The sequence below is a fragment of the Schistocerca cancellata genome, chromosome 8 (assembly GCF_023864275.1).
Source record: "Schistocerca cancellata isolate TAMUIC-IGC-003103 chromosome 8, iqSchCanc2.1, whole genome shotgun sequence".
NCBI lineage: Eukaryota > Metazoa > Arthropoda > Insecta > Orthoptera > Acrididae > Schistocerca > Schistocerca cancellata.
In genome coordinates, this window is record NC_064633.1 from 193,272,734 (window position 1) to 193,300,012 (window position 27,279).

A 27,279-nucleotide genomic window follows, 5' to 3' on the forward strand; every position below is an offset into this window, starting at 1 on the left:
TGTCAACACCTGCTTTCTTTGGGATTGGAATTATTATGTTCTTCTTGAAGTCTGAGGGTATTTCGCCTGTCTCATACATCTTGCTCACCAGATGGTAGAGTTTTGTCAGGACTGGCTCGTCCAAGGCAGTCAGTAGTTCTAATGGAATGTTGTCTACTCCGGGGGCCTTGTTTCGACTCAGGTCCTTCAGTGCTCTGTCAAACTCTTCACGCAGTATTGTATCTCCCATTTCATCATCATCTACATCCTCTTGAAACACGAAACAGAAAATAATAGTTTTTTTTCTAGAGATTGAGCGATTGAACAGTATTATTGATGTGTGTAACCTCAGATGTTTAGTCCCATAGTGCTCAGAGCCATTTGAACCATTTTTTATGTTTATAAGGTAACAGATAGGATCCACAGAAGCAGGACTTGGTGCAGCATTGAGATTACTCCGCAGCACAGGATGTAGAAAAGAAAGAAGCACTCCTGTAGCTAATGACCTGCCCGAACAACGAAGAAAACAAGACGCTGCCATGGCAATTCGTAGGTACATGATGCAGGTGTAACAGCTGCGGTACCACCGTGACCAGTAAGCAATCGAGGCGAGACGATGCCCTACCAAGTACCTATTACTGTTATTAAAATGCCTAAACGGTCACCCAGTTATCCCGCCATAGTTGCAGATTGGCTACGTAACTGCTTGCAAAGGCAACAGAAATTTGTTCATTATTTGATATAATTATTGATTGAATTTAAATATTTAAAATACTGTCCTAATGTACTCACTAAGAGCTCAAAACTTACGTTAAAAGTAAATACAGTTACTCAAGTATCACAGTCAGAATCTATGTACAGTTTATGTCTTGAAACAGTCTTAGTAATGGTTCGCAGATTACCCGACTATAATCATACAGCATTTCAGAAAGAGAGTACATAGCGACTTCCAGCCAACTTAACTCATAATTTCAAACAGTTTCAAAACTTTTTCTCGCTGACACGCCGATAAAATAGTGAAAGATAGTTTATTTCTTACATTTCCACTGTTTATGCAATAAAACTTCAGCATCAGACGTGATATTTTAATTTATTACTAACCCTGTGAGACCTTAACTTTTCCCGGCGAATTGACTGTTCAAGTAACTTACGGGTTTGCTGCCGGGTGACGTCGTCGAACAGCGCCGATATTTCGACAGGAGCACACCCTGCCATTCTCAAGGCACAAATGCAAGGCAGAAGGAATGTGCAAGCAAATTTAATACCTCGGTTCACCCTTTTCGAAACATACATTGTAGACAGTATCCACATATACCGCTGAACATGTCTGCAAAATTATGTTATTGTACGTCACAGAATTCAGAAAATATGATACCATATCATGTGAGTTTGATTAATTAAAGCAGTGATGCACAACCTGGGGGTAATTATCCCCTGATGGGTACAATGAAATTTTTTGAGGATTAAAAACTAAACGATCAGATTATGTTTCAGTAACGAAACTAACCTATTTTCAAAAGATGTCAGTGTTATAACAATTTTGTAAGACTCTAATATTGATTGTATAAGTTGTCAATAATTACTTTTCTCAATTAGTAACATTAAAAGGTAACTTGTTTGCACTATTTAATTGACTGAGAATGTTGGCAAAATTTAGTTATAGTGTACCAACAACATTTATTTTACTATACAAGACATAAATGATACTAAACAAGTTATAGTAAACAACTAACATATGACTAAACACTCCATTGGGTGGAGCCTGGTTGGCAAAGACAGTTTAACTAGGTGATCAGTGAGTCAAGTACTCTGGCCCTAAAAATGTGGATAACGGAAGCTGAATTGATCTGACGCTGAGCAGACTTTGATTGATCAAATCTACTGAAGTTTCTCTATATAGGTGCAGCTGAAAGCAAGTGGCAATTGAGATCTGTACGTCCTGACAATGCTGGAGCAGCAGTACGTTATTCTGCTTACTTTGTGCGGCGACGTGACTTGCAGCTGACGAGATGGGTGATGGAGGTGGCGCCTGTGAATGGATCGCGGCCACGAAAAAAATGTAAAGATATCACTTTCTAGCGATCAGGCAGGCTGATCGCAATTTACTCTCTACCAGAGCTCTGAAATCACGCTAGAGTTCAGTGTGTGACACACCGATTAGCTGGTACTACCAAGGACCAATTTGGCTCTCTTGTACGACAGAGCGCACAAGGATACCAAACGTCAAGACTTGTAAACCAAAAACGAATAAGTGTGCCCTCAGTAAACGAGTAGTCCGAGACGTTTGAAATCCCTCTGTCAGTACAGTAAGAACTCAATCACTGGCTTCCCAGTTTAAATTACTCGCAAGTGAAGTCAGTCTCAGGACAAGCCCCAAGTACCAACCACACAGAGCTTCGACCAGAAGTGCTTACCAGACCAAAATCCCACATCTTAGTGCTTCCCACCTATCTATAAAAAAATTCCAGTTTCCAGCAAAGTACTTGGAAATACACCATCTTCACAGTGTCTTGAACCAATCACAAGGTTCTAGAGGCGCTAAATCTCCCCTCCCACACGACAACACAAATTCATGTCGAACCAGGGCAAGAGCTAAGAAACCTGCATCTCTGAAAAGAAAAAGAAACCGCCAATTACTGCCTTTTTTTTAAGTTTCTGCAGAGGGGAAAAGATGATTTTCTCTGAAGTCGTGTCCCTTCCCACGGCAACAGGTGAACAGATACAGTCTCAAAGATCTTTATCTAAATCGCCTGTGTCTTGGAGCTTGATAATCCTAGCTATGAGGTGTAATAAAGATACCATCTCTAAACGTTTCTCAGATGCCGTAGTTTTGTTATACAACAGGGGCCGGCAATAGAAGTGGCTCACTGCTCTTCTTGTAATGTCGGCAAACATGGAAACATGTGAATTTTTATTATGCTTGGCACTGCAAACAACGCCCGATTTATGACTCCCCTGTGTGGACGCTTTCCTTTAGACTGTCGCCACTGCCCAGGCTTCTGCTGGCGTTGCAGCAGGTATCCCAGTATTGTTCTGTTGGAGCTCTGTCCCAACAAGGAGCTGCCCTGTATGGTTGTGGATCTGTCCAGCAAGAATTACTAAGGGGTGGGCTCAGATCCAATTGCTTTCAACTCCCAACAACCCATTTCTATGAGCTAAAAATGCTTCATGCTTTTAGCGCCCTACCAGGCTCCATCAACATCTGCTCAGGCCATTAACTTTCTAGAGTCTCGCTCAAAGTGTGTCATGTTGTAATAAAATCTTTAATAATTTTCTGTATGCGAAAAAAGGGTGAGAGAGTAATTTGTCCTCTCTCAACATTAATGCAGTGGAGGTTACAGGTTCTTCAGATAGTACATCCATTAGACACATACACTCCTGGAAATTGAAATAAGAACACCGTGAATTCATTGTCCCAGGAAGGGGAAACTTTATTGACACATTCCTGGGGTCAGATACATCACATGATCACACTGACAGAACCACAGGCACATAGACACAGGCAACAGAGCATGCACAATGTCGGCACTAGTACAGTGTTTATCCACCTTTCGCAGCAATGCAGGCTGCTATTCTCCCATGGAGACGATCGTAGAGATGCTGGATGTAGTCCTGTGGAACGGCTTGCCATGCCATTTCCACCTGGCGCCTCAGTTGGACCAGCGTTCGTGCTGGACGCGCAGACCGCGTGAGACGACGCTTCATCCAGTCCCAAACATGCTCAATGGGGGACAGATCCAGAGATCTTGCTGGCCAGGGTAGTTGACTTACACCTTCTAGAGCACGTTGGGTGGCACGGGATACATGCGGACGTGCATTGTCCTGTTGGAACAGCAAGTTCCCTTGCCGGTCTAGGAATGGTAGAACGATGGGTTCGATGACGGTTTGGATGTACCGTGCACTATTCAGTGTCCCCTCGACGATCACCAGTGGTGTACGGCCAGTGTAGGAGATCGCTCCCCACACCATGATGCCGGGTGTTGGCCCTGTGTGCCTCGGTCGTATGCAGTCCTGATTGTGGCGCTCACCTGCACGGCGCCAAACACGCATACGACCATCATTGGCACCAAGGCAGAAGCGACTCTCATCGCTGAAGACGACACGTCTCCATTCGTCCCTCCATTCACGCCTGTCGCGACACCACTGGAGGCGGGCTGCACGATGTTGGGGCGTGAGCGGAAGACGGCCTAACGGTGTGCGGGACTGTAGCCCAGCTTCATGGAGACGGTTGCGAATGGTCCTCGCCGATACCCCAGGAGCAACAGTGTCCCTAATTTGCTGGGAAGTGGCGGTGCGGTCCCCTACGGCACTGCGTAGGATCCTACGGTCTTGGCGTGCATCCGTGCGTCGCTGCGGTCCGGTCCCAGGTCGACGGGCACGTGCACTTTCCGCCGACCACTGGCGACAACATCGATGTACTGTGGAGACCTCACGCCCCACGTGTTGAGCAATTCGGCGGTACGTCCACCCGGCCTCCCGCATGCCCACTATACGCCCTCGCTCAAAGTCCGTCAACTGCACATACGGTTCACGTCCACGCTGTCGCGGCATGCTACCAGTGTTAAAGACTGCGATGGAGCTCCGTATGCCACGGCAAACTGGCTGACACTGACGGCGGCGGTGCACAAATGCTGCGCAGCTAGCGCCATTCGACGGCCAACACCGCGGTTCCTGGTGTGTCCGCTGTGCCGTGCGTGTGATCATTGCTTGTACAGCCCTCTCGCAGTGTCCGGAGCAAGTATGGTGGGTCTGACACACCGGTGTCAATGTGTTCTTTTTTCCATTTCCAGGAGTGTAAGTTGTACTTTGTCCTGTACATCACTGCTGATAAAAGTGAGACGTACACACAATAAATTCTAAATATCCCAAAAAAAAGGCTTCTCCAAGTTGTCGATAATACGTGCAGTAGTCAAGAAATTGCTTCATTACTCACTTTGAAACAGACAAATGAATTAACTGATACCATGACACAGCAGTAATTACATAAGGGCTACTACAGTGCTGTACACATTGTTATTATTATTATTATTATTATTATTATTATTATTATTATTATTATTAGAGCAATTAGACCCAAAGCATTAACAGCCTGAAGGTGTCCACTTTCTGCCACTTCAGAAGTAAGAAGTGAAGCAATGAAGTGATTGTGTAGTACATACATCTGAACTTGGGTGATTTAGAATGCTGTTGCAGTGTGCAAGTCAAGCAAGTGCCACAATGTATTATTCTAGAACTGACATGAGATTACATTTTCACCCAATTTGGGTGCATAGATCCTGAGAAATCAGTACCCAGAACAACCACCTCTGGCCGTAATAACGGCCTTGATACGCCTGGGCATTGAGTCAAACAGAGCTTGGATGACGTGTACAGGTACAGCTGCCCATGCAGCTTCAACACGATACCACAGTTCATCAAGAGTAGTGACTGGCGTGTTGTGACGAGCCAGTTGCTCGGCCACCATTGACCAGACGATTTCAGTTGGCGAGAGATCTGGAGAATGTGCTGCCCAGGGCAGCAGTCGAACATTTTCTGTATCCAGAAGGGACCGTACAGGACCTGCAACATGCGGCCGTGCATTATCTTGCTTAAATTTAGGGTTTCGCAGGGATCGAATGAAGGGTAGAGCCACGGGTCGTAACACATCTGAAATGTAACGTCCACTGCCGTCAATGCGAACAAGAGGTGACCGAGACGTGTAACCAATGGCACCCCATACCATCACGCCGGGTGATACGCTAGTGTGGCGATGACGAATACACGCTTCCAATGTGCGTTCACCGCGATGTCGCCAAACACGGATGCGACCATCATGATGCTGTAAACAGAACCTGGATTCATCCGAAAAAATGGCGTTTTGCCATTCGTGCACCCAGGTTCGTCGTTGAGTACACCATCGCAGGCGCATCGCAGGCCTGTCTGTGATGCAGCGTCAAGGGTAACCGCAGCCACGGTCTCCGAGCTAATACTCCATGCTGCTGCAAACGTCGTCAAACTGTTCGTGCAGATGGTTGTTGCCTTGCAAACGTCGTGGCTGCACGACCCTTTACAGCCACGCGGATAAGATGCCTGTCATCTCGACTGCTAGTGATACGAGGCCGTTGGGATCCAGCATGGCGTTCCGTATTACCCTCCTGAACCCACCGATTCCGTATTCTGCTAACAGTCATTGGATCTCGACCAACGTGAGCAGCAATGTCGCGATACTGGACTCGCATTCGGGAGGACGACGGTTCAATCCCGCGTCCGGCCATCCTGATTTAGGTTTTCCGTGATTTCCCTAAATCACTCCAGGCAAATGCCGGGATGGTTCCTCTGAAAGGGCACGGCCGACTTCCTTCCCTAATCCGATGAGACTGATGACCACGCTGTCTGGTCTCCTTCCCCAAACAACCAACCAACCAATGTCGCGATACGATAAACCGCAATCGCAATATGCTACAATCCGACCTTTATCAAAGTCGGAAACGTGATGGTACGCATTTCTGCTCCTTACACGAGGCATCACAACAACGTTTCACCAGGCAACGCCGGTCAACTGATGTTTGTGTATGAGAAATCGGTTGGAAACTTCCCTCATGCCAGCACGTTGTAGGAGTCGCCACCGGCGCCAACCTTGTGTGAATGCTCTGAAAAGCTAATCATTTGCACATCACAGCATCTTCTTCCTGTCAGTTAAATTTCGCGTCTGTAGCACGCATCTTTGTGGTGTAACAACTTTAATGGCCGGTAGTGTACTTCCGTTCAGCGATAGCTGTGGGTTCTTTGATTACTCGCTGACCTGCCTCATGGGAACTGTAACTCATGAAATATCAGTTCACTCTATTACATTAATGAATGAAAAATTTAGTTAACTTTCCCACAGTTCTTTGCCCCCAGGAGTGCTGGATAATTTACAGTTGTCATTGACTAACAAAGCATCACTTGATCCACTAATTAACAAATTGTTCTCTTGAAGTACAATGTTCAACCTGCACGAAAGTACTAGTTGGCCAGAAACTTTAACAATTCAGTGGTCCTATACTATTATGTTGACTCCTTCAGATGAGGTCACGAACTGGGCGGAGCTTTTGCATGCTCGACATTATGTTGCTCTCAGTGCGAGGGTGCTGCTATGCTGAGAGCGAGGTGTGGTCTTCTGTAGTGGCACCCACTGGTTGTCGCATATCGCAGCAAGCCTTCGCTAATGTCTGTGGTATCGATTCGAGTTGCCGACTTTGGTGTTGCACGACGACTCTGGACGACACCACATGATTGATATTTAGTCTCTCTTGTCTCATCATGGACGTGGAACATCTACTGGTCAAGTCATTATCAATTAAATTCGCCAACGGCCGTGTAATTGAGATTTTATTTTATTTTGACTACCGGTTTCAACATTCCACTATGCCATTTTCAGGCCCCATATCCATCTCTGAAAAACAAACGATATTGTCATATAGTGCCATATATTCCTGGATGTCGTGAATTCGAAGACTAGATTGCAGCTGTTGCAATCAAGTCTTCAAATGAAGCACTTGGCATACAGTTTTGAATCCACGACATCCAGGAATATATGGCACTATATGGTAATATCGTTTGTTTTTCAGAGATGGATATGGGGCCTGAAAATGGCATAGTGGAATGCTGAAACCGGTAGTCAAAATAAAATAAAATTTCAGTTACACGGTCGTAGGCGAACTTTGTTGATAATTTCTAGACATTCTTCTGTTACTGCATCCTGGAGCATATTACGATCCACGACTGGCATGATAATTTTCTGGCAGGGGCCTCTGCCCAAAAATCAACACGGGCTTAGGAAAAGCGGCTCGTGTAAAATCAGCTCAAGTTTTTTTTTTTCAAAAACCGTTAGATACAAACAGTGGATGCAGGCGAGTAGGTAGGTTCTGTCATTCAGTACTTTCGAAAGGCATACTTCGCTTCATAACATGATGGGTACATAACCTGTATCTGGAATATCTACACAAAATGTGACACTGTATGAATTGTGGTCAGTAGAATTCAGTTCGTTATACCGGATGGCGAATGTTAAACAGACTCGACGGTGATACTATTATGTTCTCTAAGTGTAAATTACCGCCTCGCTAATTTTCTCAATATACATAAACGATTGCATAGGACCGGAAGTGCTTTCGGATTATTCGCTGGTAATCTTGTTCTCTACAAGAAGGTATTGTCCTTACATGACTGTACGGAAATGCGGAATGACAGCTGTCTTCAAATGCAGAACGCAAGATAACGTCCATAACAGAAAGAACCCGATAATATCCGATCAGCAGATAAGTGGTAAACTTCTGGCGCCTGCGAACTCGCTTAAATCTCTGGGAGTAGTACTACAAAGCGTAGTGGAATTGAATGTACTGGTACAATTTGTAGCAGTAAAGGCGAATGGAAAACTTACATCGTTTAGTAGGCGCAAGAGCGTGTCGGAGATGCTAAGCAAACTCTAACGGCAGACGCTACAAGGCAGGCGTGTGCTTCACGGGAAGGTTTACAGTTAAGATTCCGAGAGCGTGCGTTCCCAGAAGAGTTGAATAACAAGTCGCTTCCTTCCACATATGCTCTGCAAAATGACCATCACGAGAAAATCAGAGAAATTAGGGCACAGTGACAGTCGTCCTCCCAACACATCGGTCGTGAATGAAGAGTGAAGGGTAAAGGCGAAATGACCTCTGGTACCGGAAGTAATCCTCACCAGAGTGAGTTGCTGAGGATAAAGAGTAAATGCAAATTCCACAGACAAAATTTCGGAGCGCAAACACTTTCTCCATGGTCGCGTACACCATAATTACTCTACCACGCGAACACTGGGGTTAGAGACGTCTGGTGTGAGACGTTCCCGGTCGGGGGGAGGGAGGATAGAGGAGGGGAGGGGAGGGGAGGGGAGGGATCCACTGGGGGCCGAACCGCACAGTAACCCTGGGTTCGGTGTGGGGCGGCAGTGGGGTGAATGGGCTGCTGTAGCCTGTTGTGGGGTTGAGGGTTACGGCGGGGGACGAAGCCTCTCCGTCGATCCTAGGTCGCCAGATCCATAGAATAGAATACAATACAATACAAATTTCGGAGACTGTTCAGTGTTTTTCTGAGTATTTTAGCACAAGGGATTTGCCGCCTCCAGTGGCTCGTCACTGAGTAAAAGCCTAAAAAAATGTGTTTTATTGATGTCTGTATGCAGACTGAGGGGCGAAACAAAATTCGTAGCAAGGCCAAGATTATAAGCCGGGGCGCCTACTCACTAGGAAATTGGTTCCAAATCTTTCTTAGACCATAAATCCTGAGTGCAATTAGACATTACCTAATACCCCCGCCTTTCTCCCCCTCCCACCTGATATCTGTTGCCTCACTCCCCCTCCCCAAATCATCACAAACTTTACCACCTAACTGAAGTGTTGAATGAAAGACTTTCCTTGGAACACTTTATTTTTAAATGATGAAAGATATTTAGTGTGTGTGTGTGTGTGTGTGTGTGTGTGTGTGTGTGTGTGTGTGTGTGTGTTGCAACCGCATTTAAAATCAACAAAGTTCAAATTCGTGCACTATACCTACTGCTCGTAAATAACATGATTACTGCAGTCCTTACTTTGAACTGGCAGAAACTGGAGGACTTCAGGCTGTTAATGCTTTGTGTCTGACCAAAGCCATTAATAATAATAGTAATAATAATAGTAATAATAATAGTAATAATAATAATAATAATAATAATAACAGAAGCATTCAGCAATGATATAAATATGGCTTTTGGAACAGACAAATGTAAGAAAAATAGCATAGTCAAGGGCAAACACACTAAACAACAAGATTACATATTGGATAACCACAGCGACTGCATAGAATCGATGGAAAAAACAGATGCCTATAAATACCTAGGATACAGACAAAAAATAGGAATAGATAATACAAATATTAAAGAAGAACTAAAAGAAAAATATAGACAAAGACTAACAAAAATATTGAAAACAGAATTGACAGCAAGAAACAAGACAAAAGCTATAAATACTTATGCTATACCAGTATTGACCTACTCATTTGGAGTAGTGAAATGGAGTGACACAGACCTAGAAGCACTCAATACACTTACACGATCACAATGCCACAAATATAGAATACATCACATACATTCAGCAACAGAAAGATTCACATTAAGCAGAAAGGAAGGTGGAAGGGGATTTATAGATATAAAAAACCTACATTATGGACAGGTAGACAATTTAAGAAAATTCTTTCTAGAACGAGCAGAAACTAGCAAAATACACAAAGCAATCACTCATATAAATACATCAGCTACACCATTGCAATTTCATAACCACTTCTACAACCCTTTAGATCACATAACATCAACAGATACAAAAAAAGTAAATTGGAAAAAGAAAACACTACACGGCAAGCACCCGTCTCATCTAACACAGCCACACATAGATCAAGACGCATCCAACACATGGCTAAGAAACGGCAATATATACAGTGAGACGGAAGGATTCATGATCGCAATACAGGATCAAACAATAAACACCAGATATTACAGCAAGCATATTATTAAAGATCCCAATACCACAACAGATAAATGCAGACTTTGCAAACAACAAATAGAAACAGTAGATCACATCACAAGCGGATGTACAATACTAGCAAATACAGAATACCCCAGAAGACATGACAATGTAGCAAAAATAATACATCAACAACTTGCCATAAAACATAAACTAATAAAACAACACGTTCCCACATACAAGTACACACCACAAAATGTACTGGAGAATGATGAATACAAATTATACTGGAACAGAACGATTATAACAGATAAAACAACACCACATAACAAACCTGACATCATACTCACCAATAAAAAGAAGAAATTAACACAACTAATTGAAATATCCATACCCAACACAACAAATATACAGAAGAAAACAGGAGAAAAAATTGAAAAATACATCCAACTGGCTGAGGAAGTAAAGGACATGTGGCATCAGGATAAAGTCGACATTATCCCAATTATACTATCAACTACAGGAGTCATACCTCACAATATTCACCAGTACATCAATGCAATACAGCTACATCCAAACATATATATACAACTACAAAAATCTGTAATTATTGATACATGTTCAATTACCCGAAAGTTCCTAAATGCAATATAACATGTACCATACAGTTACAAGGAAGTCACGCTTGACCGAGGTCCGCGTCACGTTCCATTTTTAACCAGACTTAAGTCTGAGGAAGAAAAAGATAATAATAATAATAATAAACCCTGTGGAGGCCCGGGAAAAGAATAGGCCTCCAGTATGTTCTGCCATTCGTAAAAGGCGACGAAAAGAACAAACCACTAATAGGGCTAACCCACCTTTTAGTGTGATTACTTGGTTCAGGACAGAACTAAAGGAGCCTCGGGCAAGCGCCGTCATGGTCGGGGACGACGCTTGAACCCTATGCCCGCCCACAATGGTAACGACACTGCTAGCCAACTGGAAAATGATTTAAATCCAAATAGAGGTGTTTTGCAGGATATGCTTCCTGCAACCACCCTAGAAGGAAAACAAAGACAGAGGATGAGATGGTCAGATGAAGTTAACCGACACCTCATGTTCTGTTATTACCAAGCAACAAACTTAGGAACCAACACAACAAGTATACACAACATTTATTACCAGATACCCAGAATTAAAATTTTTAACAGATGACGACTAGCTGATCAAATCCGTGTAATAATAAAAATAACAGGATACCCCAGTCAGAATTAGAAAACATCAAACAAGTACAACAAATACTAGAACAAAATAATGTGCAATCAGAAGAAGAAGAAAATACAGTAATGGACTCAAACATCCCAAAGCAAACAAACAAAGAACAACACGCATCAATTAAACAATCAGAGGAAAACGAAATCTTAAGACAGCCACCAGAACAAGCACAAATAGAACACGAAGTGACACACATGTTAGATATAGAAGAAAAATTTCAGCTGACATATATAGAATACAAAGACACAAATACAGACATTAGACCATTCTTGCATAGACCGCCAAATAACCCACAAGTCGAAACAACAATAAAAACTATCAACACAATCATACACAACAAAATAAATGAAAACACAACTATGGAAGAGTTACAACTACTGGTTTATGTAGGAACACTCACTACACTAAATATACACACTAGGCAGAGATCAGAACCAACCAACACACAGAAGAAAGCCACAAAACCAGCATGGCAACACAGGCTACAGATCAGAATAGAAAAACTGAGAAAAGACATCGGACAGCTAACACAAGTTATAAGAAATGAAATGTCAGAAAAAACCGAAAAAAGTTAGGTAAAATCTCACAACAAGAAGCGATAGAGCAATTAGATGAAACGAAGCAAAAATTACAAGCATTGGCCAAACGACTTAGAAGATACAAAAAAAGTGAAAATAGACAGGTCGACCCTTAATCTATGATGTTACAGGCCCTACTCATTCGACATTTACATTGAGGATAAATAGCATTGTAAGAAGTGGCTGGTTGCTGTTGTCTTCTCGGTAAGAGTCAACTTGTATTTTGTACACAGCCACGGACTCAGAATGTCAGTTTTCGACAAATTAGCAAAAACTTTTTTTCGACGGAATCAAAAAAATTGTGAAATGTTGGACGAAACGCGTTGAAGAGCAGGGAGGTTTTATAGAAAAATGTAGGGGAGAGCGGGGCAATGCCGTACAGCGGGGTAATACGGTGCACCGGTTTATCCAGTTTCCCAGAGAGCGCAAAGAGCGCTGCATGGTGCTGCCACATAGCGGAAGTAACTATAATCAGACACAAAGGGGTCTATATCGTTCAACGGCGCAGACTTCTTCGACAATCGGTATCAACTGATTTCGACTGTTTTCTTATAAGATCTGAAGGTAATAAGTCTAGAGGTGAACGAAATATGTAATAGCAACAATATTTAAAGCAGCTCTATTTAATTACGCATTTCTTGATCTTCTTTTAAACATCAAATGTTAGACGTTAAATTTTGTGATTGTTGGGTTAGAATTTAAAATGGCGAGTCATGTTGTCTCGGGGCAATACCGTGCCCTAAGCACGGCATTGTCCCGTGGTGAACGGTATTGCCCCATATAGTAATTTCTTTTGGAATTTTCGTGAACTATATATTTGGAAGTGTGTGTGTGTGTGTGTGTGTGTGTGTGTGTGTGTGTGTGTGTGTGTGTCATCTTACAAGTTTTCCTTGTGTAGTGCATGTGACACAGCTGAAAACTATATTTGCGACTACTGCCATTAAAATGGGATAAATGTGTTCAGAGACAAGTTGACACCAAACTCCAATAATTTTGTTTTACCTGCAAAAGGATTTTCTGTCTTTAGAAACTTTAATAAATTGTAAAATTTATGTGTTTCAATTCTAAATAAATTCTGAATTTCGAATTTCTTAATTTGATTTATTTTTACAGAGTTTTTGTCATTTTATGTGCAATGCTGTATCATAAGACATGGATCAAATGGCTCTGAGCATTATGGGACTTAACATCTGTGGTCATCAGTCCAGAACTTAGAACTACGTAAACCTAACTAACTTAAGGACATCACACACATCCATGCCCGAAACAGGATTCGAACCTGCGACCGTAGCAGTCGCGCGGTTCCGGACTGAGCGCCTAGAACCGCGAGACTACCGCGGCCGGCTATCATAAGATATATTGTGCGGTATTACTCCAACCCTCGGGGTAATACCATGCAATGTAACACTTTTGTAAAACAGCTGTAGGAACGTAAATCGATGTAATATAGCAAATATGAAGCCATAAAGGTGTGGGCATTGATTTCTTGCCCAAAAAAAGGTGTTCAGCATTTCAATTGAGTTCGAAAAATGCAAAAATATTTTTAAAAAATGGGTTATGTGCACGGTATTTCCCCGCTCTCCCACCTATGTTAGTATAAATATTCCTTGTCTGAAAAGTGGCTTTACTTAGTGTTGGCACGGTAAGTATTGGGGCTGCGCTGGGTTTCCCGGCTAGTGTGACAGTACTGCTGCTGTGTGGTTTGTGCGGCGGCGCTGACGTGTCGCTGTTCTGTGTGTGTCCGGCGGACAGGGCCGCGGCGCGGTGCTGGACGCGCGCTACGTGTCGGGCGCGGGCGGCTCGGTGTCGGGCCGGCTGGTGCCGGTGCCGCAGCCGTGCTCGCTGCAGCCGTCGCAGGCGCACGCGCAGCCCTGGGTGGCCGTGGCGCCGCTCTCCTCGGGGGACTGCGCCCTCGCCGACAAGGTGCGCGCCGCCGCCAGGGCGGGCGCCGCCGCACTCCTCATGTTCGGCGACGCCAGCGACGAGCGGCGGGCCGCCGACGAAGCCGCGCGCGACGCCAGACTCATGCACGGTCAGTACCCGCACACGCGCTCCGCTCCTAACTCTGCGTCACGTGCTTAGACGGCCGATAGTACACTACTGGCCATTAAAATTGCTACACCAAGAAGAAATGCAGACGATAAACGGGTATTCATTCGACAAATATATTATACTGGAACCGACATGTGATTACATTTTCACGCAATTTGGGTGCATAGATCCTGAGAAATCAGTACTCAGAACAACCACCTCTGGCCGTAATAACGCCCTTGATACGCCTCGGCATTCAGTCAAACAGGGCTTGGATGCCGTGTACAGCTACAGCTGCAGCTTCAGCGCGACACCACAGTTCATAAAGAGTAGTGACTGGCGTATTGTGACGAGCCAGTTGCTCGGCCACCGTTGACCAGACGTTTTCAGTTGGTGAGAGATCTGGAGAATGTGCTGGCCAGGGCAGCACTCGAACATTTTCTGTATCCAGAAAGGCCCGTACAGGACCTGCAACATTCGGTCGTGCATTATCCTGCTGAAAAGTAGGGTTTCGCAGGGACCGAATGAAGGGTAGAGCCACGGGTCGTAACACATCTGACATGTAACGTCCACTGTTCGAAGTGCCGTCAATGAAGAGGTGACCGAGACGTGTAAACCATGGCACCCCATACCATCACGCCGGGTGATACGCCACTATGGCGATGACGAATACACGCTTCCAATGCGCGTTCATCGCGATGTCGCCGAACACGGATGCGACCATCGTGATGCTGTAAACAGAACCTGGATTCATCCGAAAAAATGACGTTTTGCCATTCGTGCTCCCAGGTTCATCGTTCAGTACACCATCCCAGGCGCTCCTGTCTGTGATCCAGCGTCTAGGTTAATCGCAGCCATGGTCTCCGAGCTGATAGTCCATGCTCCTACAAACGTCGACGAACTATTCGTGCAGATGGTTGTTGTCTTGCAAACGTCCTCATCTCCTGACTCAGGGATGGAGACGTGGCTGCACGATTCGTTACAGCCATGCTGATAAGATGCCTGTCATCTCGACTGCTATTGATACGAGGCCGTTCGGATCCAGCACAGCATCCGGTATTACCCTCCTGATCCCACCTATTCCATATTCTGCTAACAGTCATTGCATCTCGACCAACGCGAGCAGCAGTGTCGCCATACGATAAACCACAATCGCGATAGGCTACAATCCGACCTTTATCAAAGTCGGCAACGTGATGGTACGCATTTATCTTACTTACACGAGGCATCACAACGTTTCACCAGGCAACGCCGGTCAACTGCTGCATGTGTATGAGAAATCCGTTGGAAACTTCCCTCATGTCAGCTCGTTGTAGGGGGTCGCCACCGGTGCCAACCTTGTGTGAATGCTCTCAAAAGCTAATCATTTGCATATCACAGCATCTTCTTCCTGTCGGTAAAATTTCGCGTCTCTAGCACGTCATCTTCGTGGGGTAGCAATTTTAATGACCACTAGTGTATTAATCTGTTGCGCCGATAAGAGAGAAACTAGACGGTGAAACCAGTTGCCAGCAAACAGTTTATACCTCCTACCTACCGAGGCCTACGAGAAAGACAGGCCGTAGCGAGTACGTCACGATCGTTGGCCTCGCTCGCTCAACTCAGGACGCAAACTATATTTCTATTAACTCGTCACTACGAGGGTAATCCCAAAAGTACGGTCTATTTTTTTTATAAGTACAGAACTCTGTGCGGCAGTTGGTCACATTGTTATCAAGAATGCTTCACGCTGTAATGGTTCTTTATATACGTGACCATTACGGCACTTAAACCCCAGTTCTCGATGCCAGTAAAATCGTACAACTTTTCTGCCAAGTAATAGGCATAATTTTATGACAAGATTCACATCTGGTTTTATTAATGTATAGGTACTCCGATGTATCGATATATTACAGTGATATGGTTGTTGTGTGTATTCATTTCTCTGAGACTGTCATAATCTTTGACTTACTTGTAACTGTTTTGGCGCGAATGCGCACAGAGCAGTCTTTGTTTCACTTTGCAGAAATTAAGTTGTTATTTCGCTTTGTAAAAGAACAGTAAAGTCTTGGATTTGGTTAAAGTGGAAATTAAATATATGAAGATTGATACAAAACTGTTTTCTTGATGATGTGACAATTAAGAAGTAGTGTATGTGAATTTACAAGAAGTTTAATAAAAATGTGGATCGTGAACACCAAGTAAAAATTATTTCTACCATCCCATTGTTCTGATCTGGGATTGTTTGATCATTAAGGATTTCCTGAAAAACGCACTTGTTAGGTCTTCAAATATTGCTAAAATACAGATCTGGACCTTCTAGGAGTCAAAGTGGAATCACCCTAGAATCAACAAGATGAGCCATAACAACTTCGACGAAATCTAGGTGGGAATACATTCAAGATAAGTGCCAAAATTAATGACTTTTTTACAGTGACTTCATTATTTCCATTCTGACGATACCATCCACAGTCAATAACTTAGTTATTGCTCGATAAAGCGAAAATATGCTGCGTGAGCAACATTATTAATCTGATTTCTAACCTACGTTGCAAGTGGTGGTATTGTTAGAACGCGCATTGTATAAATATGCGCACGCCGCTCTAAGGCGCTCAGTCTTGGCTTGCAGCCGTTGAGAATGGAGCTCCCGTTGGATGTTACCGCCAAGTGTCAATTGCGCGCTGTTATTTGGTTTTTGAGCGCAAAGGGCACTGCGCCGATTGAAATCCATTGCCAGTTGACGGAAGTGTGAGTCGTGCATGGATGTCAAAAATGTTCGTAAGTGGTGTAGAGAGTTTGCAGCTGGTCGGACCGAAATTCACGACGAACGAAGGAGCGGGAGACCGTCAATTTCTGAGGAGACAGTGTTGAAGGTTGAGCAAAGCATGCGTGAAGATCGTCAGATCACCCTCAATTATCTCTATACGTTGCTTCCTGATGTTTCCCGAAGCACCGCTCACAGAATTTGAATGGAAACATTGAACTACCGGCAGGTGTGCGCAAGATGGGTGTCACACATGTCGACTGAGGACCACATGCGGAAGCGAGTTGATGCTTCCCGCGCACTTGTTCACCGCCTTGCAGCCGAACAGGACAACTTTCCTGACTCAATTGTCACGGGTGACAAAACCTGGGCATACCACTTTGCACCTGAGACAAAGCAACAATCACACCAGTGGCGGCATCCTGCTTCGCCAAAGCCGCGGAAATTCAAACAAACACAGTCTGCCGGTAAAGTCATGAGAACCGTTTTTTGGGATCGGAATGAGGTATTGTTGGTCGACTTTATGCCCACTGGGACCTCAATTAACGCTTAAAGGTACTGTGAGACTCTGAAAAAACTCAAACGGACCATTCAGAACCGGAGGTGTGTCGAGCAAGGGCGTACAGATTCTCCATGACAACGCTCGCTTACACATCGCTCGGCAAACCGTTGCTCTCCTGCAACAGTTTTAGTGGAACATAATCACCCACCCATCCTACAGTACTGACTTGGCGCCCAGTGACTATCACCTGTTCCCTAAGTTAAAAGAACATTTGGCTGGAAAGCGATTCAGCTCCGACGACGAGGTGAAAGAAGTCCATAACTTTCTGAACAGCATGGTATGACATGGGCATACAAAAAGTGCCACAGCGTCTACAAAAATCTATCGACAGAAATGATCATGTCGAAAAATAGCTAAATGTTAAAGTTCTAAACTGATGTAAACCATTATAGAAATAAACAGGTCTGCGTACTTATGAAAAATTGGAGACCTTACTTTTGGAATTACCCTCGTAGGCGTGTACGTACAAAGGAGAATTGCATCTTCTAATGGAATCCGCTGTTATGGAATCATACTGTTATTAATACTACAAATACTGGCGACGAAATGTTTTCACGGCTACCAGCGCCCGAACCAAATACTCACGGGTTTGTCGCCACCACACTGTCGTGCGTTAGCTGTTTCAGCGACAGAGGTGTTCCGTAAATGCAATGATTTGATTCAAGATTTGAAATTTAGAGAACACTGCCCCATTATTATCGTTGTAGGCGAAAGAAGCATGATCTCTTATTGATTTGTTCTTAGTCAGAGCACACGGACGGGAATTTGCTGTGTGTTCATGATATTTCTCTGGTGTAACCGTTATTTTCTATTTTTAGACATCTCGATATTATTCTGAATTTTCTCTGGTTCGTTTTAAAAGTTCCCGGAAAGAGTAGTCGATCATTAGAGTCGTTCCATATACATAAAACTGCTGATGAATATGCAGTACTTCAGAGAAACGCTCAAAGATCGCTAGCTTGCGGCTTGCTAACGAAGATCCCAATTAATGTGGTATCTGCATTTTAGACAGACTGCACCGGTTGTTTTTATGGCTTTCCTGTATAATTCATCTACGCAAACAGACTTGTGATTTTTCTTGGGTGCCCATCAGTAAAACGATAGAGGCCAAAGCTTTAAAAACTGGTGCGTTTTACTGCCTGGTGCTAAATCTGGGTTGAGCAAATAAGACTCGCTGTTCAGCTCATCTGGACCAGAGAAATGCATTTACATCGCATCAACAGAGTAGTAAACAAAGATTACTTAACCTCAAGGCTTTAAATCATCCTCCTATTTCTTGTCTTTACTTAAATTCCAACGAGAAGTAAATCTCAATAAAGTAAGGGATATACCTGCAACACCGGCTGTATTCATTCTGTGAACGCTCTCTATAAGATTCTGTCTTACGGAATAAGTTGATGACATCTTTCATTGAGTTGCTGATCTCCATAAGAAATTGGATTTAGCAACTCTTAAGGGAAAATTGAAGGTTGTTCCGCAAAATTACATAAAAAGATTGAGACTATTGTGAAACAAATTAGACACAGTGAAAATGGAGCTAAATTACTTAACAGAGGTAGCCTATTCTTGGAGTGACCTAAGGATGCACCTGCTACGGTGCCACAGACAAGGAAGCACATTTTTACCGACGAGACTCATACATTCACGGGAACCGTGAAAGCTAAACGAAGTTGACGGATTCCTCCGTTGGAGAAGCATAAAAGGAAAGATAAACGTGAATTACGTCTTAGCAAAACAAGGTAAAACAAGAAAACCGTCTATAATAATAATAATAATAATAATAATAATAATAATAATAATAATAATAGCCCCCTACAAGTCAGTAAGCCCCTGGAAATGGTAAAATAGCAAATTTCTGGCTAAAGAAGTTCACCTCAACACATTCACATCTAACTAAACTATTTAACAGTTACATTGCAGACCCATACACATTCCCTGATACACTTACACATTGAATAACCTATCTGAAACCTAAAGATCAAGCAGACACAGCAAACCCAGCTAAATATCGCCCCATAACATGCCTACCAACAATCTACAAAATATTAACTTCAGTCATTACACAGAAATTAATGACACATACAACACAGAACAAAATTATAAATGAAGAACAAAAAGGCTGCTGCAAAGGAGCACGAGGATGCAAAGAGCAACTGATAATAGATACAGAGGTGACATATCAAGCTAAAACTAAACAAAGGTCGCTACACTACGCATACATTGATTACCAAAAAGCTTTTGATAGTGTACCCCACTCATGGTTACTACAGATATTGGAAATATACAAAGTAGATCCTAAATTGATACAGTTCCTAAACAGTAATGAAAAACTGGAAAACCACACTTTATATACAAACAAATTCAGATAATATCACATCACAGCCAATACAGATTAAGCGTGGAATATACCAAGGAGACTCATTAAGTCCTTTCTGGTTCTGTCTTGCTCTGAACCCACTATCCAACATGCTAAATAATACAAATTATGGATATAATATTACTGGAACATACCCACACAAAATCACACATTTGCTATACATTGATGATCTAAAACTACTGGCAGCAACCAATCAACAACTCAACCAATTACTAAAGATAACAGAAGTATTCAGCAATGATATAAATATGGCTTTTGGAACAGACAAATGTAAGAAAAATAGCATAGTCAAGGGAAAACACACTAAACAAGAAGATTACATATTGAATAACCACAGTGACTCCATAGAAGCGATGGAAAAAAGAGATGCCTATAAATATCTAGGATGCAGACAAAAAATAGGAATAGATAATACAAATATTAAAGAAGAACTAAAAGGAAAAATATGGACAAAGACTGACAAAAATACTGAAAACAGAATTGACAGTAAGAAACAAGACAAAAGCTATAAATACTTATGCTATACCAATATTGACCTACTCATTTGGAGTAATGAAATGGGGTAACACAGACCTAGAAGCACTCAATACACTTACACAATCACAATGCCACAAATATAGAATACATCACATACATTCAGCAACAGAAAGATTCACATTAAGCAGAAAGGAAGGAGGAAGGGGATTCATCGACATAAAAAACCTACATTATGGACAGGTAGACAATTTAAGAAAATTCTTTCTAGAACGAGCAGAAACTAGCAAAATACACAAAGCAATCACTCATATAAATACATCGGCTACACCACTGCAATTTCATAACCACTTCTACAACCCTCTACATCACATAACATCAACAGATACGAAGAAAGTAAATTGGAAAAAGAAAACACTACATGGCAAGCACCCGTATCATCTAACACAGCCACACATCGATCAAGACGCATCCAACACATGGCTAAGAAAAGGCAATATATACAGTGAGACAGAAGGATTCATGATTGCAATACAGCATCAAACAATAAACACCAGATATTACAGCAAGCATATTATTAAAGATCCCAATACCACAACAGATAAATGCAGACTTTGCAAACAACAAATAGAAACAGTAGATCACATCACAAGTGGGTGTACAATACTAGCAAATACAGAATACCCCAGAAGACATGACAATGTAGCAAAAATAATACATCAACAGCTTGCCTTACAACATAAACTTATAAAACAACACGTTCCCACATACAAGTATGCACCACAAAATGTACTGTAGAATGATGAATACAAATTATACTGGAACAGAACCATTATAACAGATAAAACAACACCACATAACAAACCTGACATCATACTCACCAATAAAAAGAAGAAATTAACACAACTAATCGAAATATCCATACCCAATACAACAAATATACAGAAGAAAACAGGAGAAAAAATTGAAAAATACATCCAACTGGCTGAGTAAGTCAAGGACACGTGGCATCAGGATAAAGTTGACATTATACCGATTATAGTTTCAACCACAGGAGTCATACCACACAATATCCACCAGTACATCAATGCAATACAGCTAAATCCAAACGTATATATACAACTACAGAAATCCGTAATTATTGATACGTGTTCAATAACCCGAAAGTTACTAAATACAATGTAACATATACCGCACAGTTAAAAGGAAGTCACGCTTGATCAAGGTCCGCGTCACTTTCCATTTTTAACCAGACATAACGTCTGAGAAAAGAAAGAAATAATAATATTTAGTGTTGTCATCTTAAGAGCGACTTCATGCTGCCACAGCGTCAGTGTATTATCACGAACAGTTTACGTTGGCCCTTATTTTGCTAGTCGTTGATTCGACTGAAGCTGAGCTGAGTTGTTAATAAGCAAAGAAACGTTTCTAACCTAGGACGTATGTGTCAACTCTCAAATTTGCGGGAACATCTCCTTTACAGGGAGAAAAATGTGATGCTCATCATCATACTATGGGAAAAAATCTTTGGGACGGAGCATGGTTAATTACAATCGAGTAGAAGTAGCTGGAGAATGGAAAGTGTTTCATCAACACCACTGTTTACAAGTATGCATGTACTCCTTTCCGGAATGTCTTCGAAGTTGTGAGCTCTTCTCTCAATCATTCGAGCTGATTCAGTCTTGTCACAACGCGGTCAAGTTTATATCAGAGTTCCACAGTTAAAAAGGCCGCAGAGGTATTTATCGGTAAATTTGGGCCCACCAACGTACTGTAGAGCAGCAGATTTATAGTTACTGAATTAGTATGTGTTGGTGATCGTACAGAGTCGATTTATGATTCGAACAACTGTCTTCATCTTCCCTCCCTGTTCCACTCCCAAATAGACCGAGGGAAAAATGACTGCCCATATGACTCTGTACGAGCCCTAATCTCTCTTGTCTTATCTTTGTGGTCTTTCCGCGAAATGTAAGTTGGCAGCAGTAAAACTGTACTGCAGTCAGCCTCAAATGCTGGTTCTCTAAATTTCCTCAGTAGCGATTCACGAAAAGAATGCCTCTTTTTCCTCTAGAGACTCCCTCCCGAGTTCCGTAACACTCGCGTGATGATGATCAAACCTACCAGTAACAAATCTAGCAGCCTGCCTCTTAATTGCTTCTATGCCCTCCCCCAATCCGACCTGATAAGAATCCCAAACGCTCGAGCAGTATTCAAGAATAGGTCGTATTAGTGTTTTATAAGCGGTCTCCTTTACAGATGAACCACATCTTCCCAAAATTCTACCAATGAACCGAAGACGACTATCCGCCTTCCCCACAACTGCCATTACATGCTTGTCCCACTTCATATCGCTCGGCAATGTTACGCCCAAATATTTAGTCGTGACTGTGTCAAGCGCTACTCTACTAATGGAGTATTCAAACATTACGGGATTCTTTTTCCTATTCATCTGCTTTAATTTACATTTATCTATATTTAGAGTTAGATGCCATCTTTACACCAATCACAAATCCTGTCCAAGTCGTCTTGTATCCTCCTACAGTCACTCAACGACGACACCTTCCCGTACACCACAGCATCATCAGCAAACAGCCGCACATTGCTATCCACCCTATCCGAAAGATCATTTATGTAGATACAAAATAACAGCGGACCTACCACACTTCCCTGGGGCCCTCCAGATGATACCCTCCCCTTCGATGAACACTCACCATCGAGGACAACGTACTGGGTTCTATTACTTAAGAAGTCTTCGAGCCACTCACATATTTGGGAACCAATCCCATATGCTCGTACCTTATCTAGGAGTCTGCAGTGGGGCACCCAGTCAAGCGCTTTCCGGAAGTCAAGGAATGTGGCATCCGTCTGGTACCCTTCATCCATGGTTCGCAAGATATGATGTGAAAAAAGAGCGAGTTGCGTTTCGCAGGAGCGATGCTTTCTAAAGCCGTGCTGATGCATGGACAGCAACTTCCCTGTCTCAAGGAAATTCATTATGTTCGAACTGAGAATATGTTCGAGAATCCTGCAACAAACCGATGTTAAGGATATTGATCTGTAATTTTGAGGATCCGTCCTTCTACCCTTATATACAGGCGTCACCTGTGCCTTTTTCCAGTCGCTCAGGACTTTACGTTGGACAAGAGATCCGCGATAAATGCAAGCTAAGTAAGGAGCCAATGCAGTAGAGTACTCTCTGTAAAACCGAATTGGAATCCCATCAGGACCTGGCGATTCATTTATTTTCAATCCATTCAGCTGCTTCACAACCCCAGGGATGTCTATGTCCTCCGTACGGGAATCTGTACGAGACTCAAACGGCTTCTTTCACACATTCATTCCAAAGTGTGATGGTGCAACATGATGCCGAAACCCGTCGCCGAACACCAAGTGTAACGTTTTCTAATGTGTTGCCGATAGGTGAGGACCCAAAAAGCACTCCTCCCTACGATTCCATCCCGTAGGTTTTATGCCAGAGTGACTGAAAGCCACTTTCACGGGTGCCGTGTGTCTGTTGTGGAGGTTGAAGAGACGGCCGCTGTGGCCGAGCAGTTCCAGGCTCTCCAGTCCGAAATCGCGCTGCTTCTACGGTCGCAGGTTCGAATCCTGCCTCGGGCATGGATGTGTGTGATCTCCTTAGGTTACTTAGGTTTAAGTAGATCTGTCTAGGGGACTGATGACCTCAGATGTTAAGTCCCATAGTGCTTAGAGCCATTTGAGCCATTGGAGGTTGAAAATACCTTTCCGAGTGAAACTAGAGTCATCAGTCCGTATCACGTTTTTATGAAGTGTTCGTTATGTTCCACTTCATGCAAAAGGCATTCACAAAACTGTACCCATCGAATGGGGTATTCTGGCCGCCGGTGTTGAGTTACCGTGTAATGATATAGATGCAGTTCTTCATCGTGTAACACTTCAACAACCAATCGTTGAGGTATCTAGAACTGCCTTACAATATGACTGTTATTTAGCTCAGGTGAATGGTGAATGGTTTCAAAAATTGAGTTCTCTGGTTGTGGAGCACGTCAAGTCCTTGTACGACCTTTGTCCATTACCTGAATTACCTGTGGACGACGATTAGTGGTTCCTTATCGGAATGGCGCCACTGAGGGTACTGTGCAGCGTGCAGACAACAGCAGCAGCAGTGTGGTTATCGGATGCACCAAAAGCATATCGAAGTATTCATCGTTTGTGTTCTCCATCTGGAAGTCGCCGTACAAGAACTTGACAGGACCAGTTATGGTGGTGCACTTTGCTGTTGGTAGGCACATGCATGCAGTTGAGTGGATCCCATTGTCTTGTGATATGCTACTGTCATGTGACAAAACAATGTCTTGCTTATTAGCGACGAGAACAAGGGAACGGACGTCTGAAAAATAAGAGAAAAGGAAACTGGAGAAGATTTGAACCATAGCTCAATGATGGACGTCCCAGCTGTCCAATTAGTGAGCTGCGACGGCAGATAAGGTAGTTCGGAGTGATACACGTTCCTTTGTACATTGCGATGCACTTCAGGATATGACAGTGTTGCAAGGTCATCATTTTCATACATGTGTTTCCAGAACGCACGCGATCTGCTTTTGCTAAGCAAACTGTTTTCTTGCGTCTGGATGCTAAACTCAAAGCGCAGCATTTTTTCTGCACACTGTACACTTTTGTTATCGCTTCCCGTGCCCGCAACGCCGCATTCAATCTCGCAGTGGGATTTGCTCCAATGTTTTGGCTCATCACTGTATTACGTCCTGCTACATACACTACTGGCCATTAAAATTGCTACACCACGAAGATGACGTGCTACAGACGCGAAATTTAACCGACAGGAAGAAGATCCTGTGATATGCAAATGATTAGCTTTTCAGAGCATTCACACAAGGTTGGCGCTGGTGGCAACACCTACAACGTGCTGACATGAGAAAAGTTTCCAACCGATTTCTCATACACAAACAGCAGTTGACCGGCTTTGCCTGGTGAAACGTTGTTGTGATGCCTCGTATGAGGAGGAGAAATGCATAGCATCACGTTTCCGTCTTGGATAAAGGTCGGATTGTAGCCTATCGCGATTGAGGTTTATCGTATCGCGACATTGCTGCTCACGTTGGTCGAGATGCAATGACTGTTAGCAGAAAATGTAATTGGTGGGTTCAGGAGGATAATACGGAACGCCGTGCTGGATCCCAACGGCCTCGTATCACTAGCAGTCGAGATGACAGGCATCTTATCCGCATGGCTGTAACGGATCGTGCAGCCACGTCTCGATCCCTGAGTCAATAGTTGGGGACGTTTTCAAGACAACAACCATCTGCACGAACAGTTCGATGACGTTTGCAGCAGCATGGACTATCAGCTCGGAAACCATGGCTGCGGTTACCCTTGACGCTGCATCACAGACAGGAGCGCTTGATATGGTGTACTCAACGACGAACATGGGTGCACGAATGGCAAAACGTCATTTTTTCGGATGAATCCAGGTTCTGTTTACAGCGTCATGATGGTCGCATCCGTGTTTGGCGACATCGCGGTGAACGCACGTTGGAAGCGTGTATTCGTCATCGCCATGCTGACGTACTACCCGGCGTGATGGTATGGGGTGCCATTGGTTACACGTCTCGATCACCTCTTGTTCGCGTTGACGGCACTTTGTACAGTGGACGTTACATTTCAGATGTGATACGACCCGTGGCTCTACCCTTCATTCGATTCCTGTGAAACCCCACATTTCAGCAGCATAATGCATGACCGCATGTTATAGGTCCTGTACGGGCCTTTCTGGATACAGAAAATGTTGGACTGCTGTCCTGGCCAGAACATTCTCCAGATCTCTCACCAATTGAAAACGTCTGGTCAGGTGGCCGACCAACTGGCTCGTCACAATACGCCAGTCACTGCTCTTGATGAACTGTGGTATCGTTTTGAAGCTGCATGGGAAGCTGTACCTATAGACGCCATCCAAGCTCTGTTTGAGTCAATGCCCAGGCGTATCAAGGCCGTTATTACGGCCAGAGGTGGTTGTTGTGGGTACTGATTTCTCAGGATCTATGCACTCAAATTGCGTGAAAATGTAATCACATGTCAGTTTTAGTATAATACGTTTGTCCAATGAAAACTCGTTTATCATCTGCATTTCTTCTTGGTGTAGCAATTTTAATGGCCAGTAGTGTATATCTCGTAGTAAAATCGATTTAAGGTCACCAGCCGGGACTTCCCAACAGTCATTTTTCTCCCGAACCACATGAGACAAGAAACTTGAGGGGAAAGGCGAGGGTGATGGCTGTTGTAAGCGAAGTACCCTCCGCCACACACAGTTCCGCGAGCTGTGGAGTGTAGACGAAGATGTGTATTCAGGATGACGATCAGCACTGCTTGAGCTGCATGCCATATAGACGGTAAGCTACTTTTGGTCTATGTGGAAAGGGATGTGGCGAGTTTGTGCTGTGAAGTGTTCGACGTCAGGCGAGTGAACTGTGGCGTTGGAGAGCTCAGCCAGGCGTCAGCGAACGCAGCGGGAGCAGAACGGAGCGAGTAAATATAGTCGCCGCGTGGGCACTGCCTAGGCCGCGATACGCGCCGCGATGCGACGCCAGCAGTTGGAGGGGGCAGGGGAGAAGGGGAGCCCGGCAACAGTGGCGGGACAGCTGCGGCGGCGCATCTGGCCTCCCGTCGCTTGCGCTGCCCTTCCAAAGAAGTTTCCGTCACTGCGGGTCCTTTTTTCAGGAATGGAAGTGAGGTGGCTGACCTGTACAGGGTTTTGTTTTTAGATGACAACCCTAGCTTACCACCTAAACATAAATTAA

General features: G+C 43.6%; 1 protein-coding gene across 2 annotated transcripts in view; it reads left to right on the forward strand.

Moving 5' to 3' along the window:
- Window positions 1–27,279, forward strand: part of LOC126094517 (protein goliath-like) — a 618,703-nt gene that overhangs the window by 37,502 nt on the left and 553,922 nt on the right. For both annotated transcript variants that reach the window (XM_049908931.1, XM_049908932.1), the window contains exon 2: window positions 14,054–14,333. In XM_049908931.1, coding sequence (XP_049764888.1) covers window positions 14,054–14,333 — 280 coding nt within the window. The remainder of the gene's footprint in view (window positions 1–14,053; window positions 14,334–27,279) is intronic.